The sequence below is a fragment of the Palaemon carinicauda genome, chromosome 29 (genome assembly GCF_036898095.1).
Source record: "Palaemon carinicauda isolate YSFRI2023 chromosome 29, ASM3689809v2, whole genome shotgun sequence".
In the NCBI taxonomy this organism is placed as follows: Eukaryota; Metazoa; Arthropoda; class Malacostraca; order Decapoda; family Palaemonidae; genus Palaemon; species Palaemon carinicauda.
The window spans coordinates 73,360,970-73,364,387 of record NC_090753.1 but is presented as its reverse complement, the minus strand read 5'-3'; the positions used below and the strand labels follow the sequence as shown (position 1 = coordinate 73,364,387).

At 42.7% G+C, this 3,418-nt stretch overlaps 1 protein-coding gene across 1 annotated transcript; it reads left to right on the top strand.

Annotated features, from left to right (window-relative positions):
- The first annotated feature begins 1,629 nt into the window (after positions 1 to 1,629).
- On the top strand, positions 1,630 to 3,091 carry LOC137622659 (uncharacterized). The gene is made up of 3 exons (XM_068353259.1): positions 1,630 to 1,748; positions 2,397 to 2,587; positions 2,634 to 3,091. Exons 1-3 carry the CDS (start codon positions 1,630 to 1,632, stop codon positions 3,089 to 3,091), a joined length of 768 nt encoding a protein of 255 aa, XP_068209360.1.
- Positions 3,092 to 3,418: the final 327 nt, after the last annotated feature.

Here is a 3,418-nt window from a genome sequence, read left to right as displayed (position 1 = left end):
ACTAGAGGTCCTTGTTCAACTGAGGTGGTGGGGGTGGAGCTAATGCCGTGACGTCACTAGAGGTCCTTGTTCAACTGAGGTGGTGGGGGTGGAGCTAATGCTGTGACGTCACTAGAGGTCCTTGTTCAACTGAGGTGGTGGGGGTGGAGCTTATGCCGTGACGTCACTAGAGGTCCTTGTTCAACTGAGGTGGTGGGGGTGGAGCTAATGCAATGACGTCACTAGAGGACCTTAGCCGATTTTCTCCATTGAATTAACATATGTTCTTGAGTTTTTATAAATCTAATCCATTGCATGGCGTGGAAGATTATTCTTTTTTTTTTTTAATTTTATATGCATGATGTTAGTCTAATACCCAGAGTGTTATTTATTCACCAAGCCTTGTTTTATTTTCAAGATATAGCAAATTCAATATAGATAACTACTACATTTCTTCTTTGTTTTTACTATTCATAATCTGGATTGACTCTGGATACGTCGTTTATTTATTTGTTTGTGGACAACTTTACACAGGAACTACTGTACCGATTTTGATTAAAATTGGTAGTCCTGGTAGGTATGGTCCAAGGATAAATCTGTAATATTTTGGATAAAGTACATCAACGTACAAGTAAGCAGAAGTACTTTGAAAATAATCGCAATGGTAAATGTTACGTTAATGGAAATTTTTTTTTTTTTTTTTTTTTTTTTTAAGTAATTTTGTAGTAATTTTGACCAAACTTGGTAGCCATATTAGGTATGACCCAAGGATAAATCTGTAATTTTTTGGGTAATGTACATCAAAGTACAGTACAAGTATGCAGCGTTAAATATCAAAATATTTTCTTAGTTTAGTTTTTTGTTTGTGAACTACATTACGCAAAAAACTACAGAACCAATTCAAACGAAACTTTGTGGACATATGGAATAGACCCCAAGGACAAATCCATCATATTTGGAAGAAAATACATCGAAGTATAATTACGCAGTGAAGTTAAGAGGAAAATAAGACTGCTTGGTGTGGCGAAGGCATGCTCTCTACTGGCTGACCCTCTATAGTCCATTTCTTTTAGCGATGCAGATTTGCACCGACTCGCAGCGGTGCCCTTTTAGCTCGGAAAAGTTTCCTGATCGCTGATTGGTTGGATGAGATAATTTTAACCAATCAGCGATCAGGAAACTTTTCCGAGCTAAAAGGGCACCGCTGCGAGTCGGTGCAAATCTGCATCGCTAAAAGAAATGGACTAAAGTTACTTATATTGTTGCTACCATAACCAATATTAGTGCTACTACTTAAAGGTTTAAAGGCCGCTCATGAATGGCAGAGGCATGGGACAGTGACATTGCCCTATCGAGGAGGACAATACCCTATAGAGAGACCATATATACATATGATCAGCGCCCACGCCCCCTCTCCATTTAGGCTAGGATCAAGGAGGGCCAGGCAATGGCTGCTGATGACTCAGCAGATAGACCTATGGGCTCCCACAAAACCCCCATTTTTAGCTCATAGGGAAGTCAAGAAAAGGGAAATAGATTAAGAGATTAAAAAGATGACTAATAAAATAAACATCATAAGTTATGAAATAGAAAATAGAAAGGAATCAATTCAAGAAAATGAAACAAAATAGAAGATAAGGAAACACCGTAATGAATCAAATAGCTGTACTATTGGACACAGGAAGTACTCCTTACTGCACGATGAGTAACCAAACAGCTAGGCAGGAAGGAATGGCAGAGGTCACAAGAGAGGCAGTGGGCAAAGCGAGGTGTGCCAGGATTTCCTGCGTCCTACTGTACATGCATAATGAGGCTTTGAATCTGCAATCATCAATATATTGAAAACGTGAATCGATCCGCTGGGCAATGATAATCTGACTGAACAAACTAATTTTACGACTTTGTATCATATAAACAAGTCAATAGAGCCTCTCGTCCAGATGCCACTTAGAAAAATAGAAATGAAAATAAGTAAAGAAAACTATAGTAAAGAGTGAAAGACAAAATTGATAAAAATATGGGGGAAAAATACAAAAGGAAAATTAAGAGAAATAAACACTAAAAACACACGGGAATAAAAACAAAAGGGAAACTAATTGAAATAAACACAGGAATGAATCAAATAAAAAAAATATAAGGAAATAAAGAAAATAATTATTAAGAGTTGAAGATAAAATCTTTGAAAAAAAAACCACGTTGAAAAAAAAAAAAAAAAAAACAGGAAGATTCATACCCTTTATAAAGGTACAATATTCTGCTTCTTTCCTCCCGAGAATTTTTTGGTAAATAAAAACACCGGGAAATACTCCCCGCCGCCCGCCCCCCCCCAAAAAAAAAAAAAAAAAAATTATGAGGAAGCTTCTGATCCATTATCACATACTATTCTGTCTCCCACCCCCCAAAACCCCTACATCAAGTACCCCAGTGATCCCCGCAGGAGTGCCAGAACCCCTGCATCAACCACCCCGTGAACCCAGTCCCAGGAGTGCCACAACTCCTACATCACCACCCCCAGTAAACGCCCCCAAGGAGTGCCAGAACCCCAACATAGTCACCCCAGTAAACACAGTTCACCACGAGTGCCACAACCCCTACATGGCCACCCCCAGTAAACTCCCCCAAGGAGTGCCAGAACCCCTGCATCAACCCCCCAGTAAACGCCCCCAGGAGTGCCATAACTCCTACATGGCCACCCCCAGTAAACACAGTCCCACGGGAGTGCCGCAACCCCTACATCGCCACCCCCAGTAAGCCTGGCCCCAGGAGTGCCACCTGGCACCCCCCCGGGAGTGCCACCTGGCGCCCCCCAGGAGTGCAACAACCCCTTCATCTCCACACCCCAGTAAACCCAGTCCCAGGAGTGCCACAACCCCTACATTGCCACCCCAGTAAACACAGTCCCCCAGGGGTACCACAACCCTACATCGCCATCCCCAGTAAACCACCCCCCAAGGGAGTGGAAAAACCCCTACATGAACCCCCCCCACCACCAGTAAACCCGGCCCCAGGAGTGCCACCTCCCGCCGAAATTCATGACCTCTCAATGACCTCTTTGCCGGCTACTTCATTACCCATGCAAATTGGTGAACTGACTTATCGCTCTAGATCTTGAAGCTCATCCTTACTCAGCTGGAAAAGGTTGGATCATTCCAGAAATGATTCGCCTCGCCCTTCCAGGACAAAAGGAGAGAGAGAGAGAGAGAGAGAGAGAGAGAGAGAGAGAGAGAGAGAGAGAGAGAGAGAGAGAGAGGAGGTTGAGCGAATGATTTTGCAACAAAGGGCATCTCCCTCCTGCAGTAGGAGTAGGCCTTAATCCTTTTCGTTTGCTCTTGCAGGATAATAGAAGCCTGCTTTTGGACTGTTCCCTCGAGTTTGAAAAGGGTTCCTAACAGCGAGGATCCTATTTCATGTCGAATGATCATTCCAGGAGGGAAATAAA

Bases quoted from the DNA above. Each gene is read 5' to 3' on its own strand.
- LOC137622659 (XM_068353259.1), top strand. From the start codon at position 1,630: ATGAATCAAATAGCTGTACTATTGGACACAGGAAGTACTCCTTACTGC. The intron at 1,749-2,396 runs GTGTGCCAGGAT...CCCTACATCAAG, and splicing joins GAGGCAGTGGGCAAAGCGAG to TACCCCAGTGATCCCCGCAG. The intron at 2,588-2,633 runs GTAAACTCCCCC...TCAACCCCCCAG, and splicing joins CCCCTACATGGCCACCCCCA to TAAACGCCCCCAGGAGTGCC.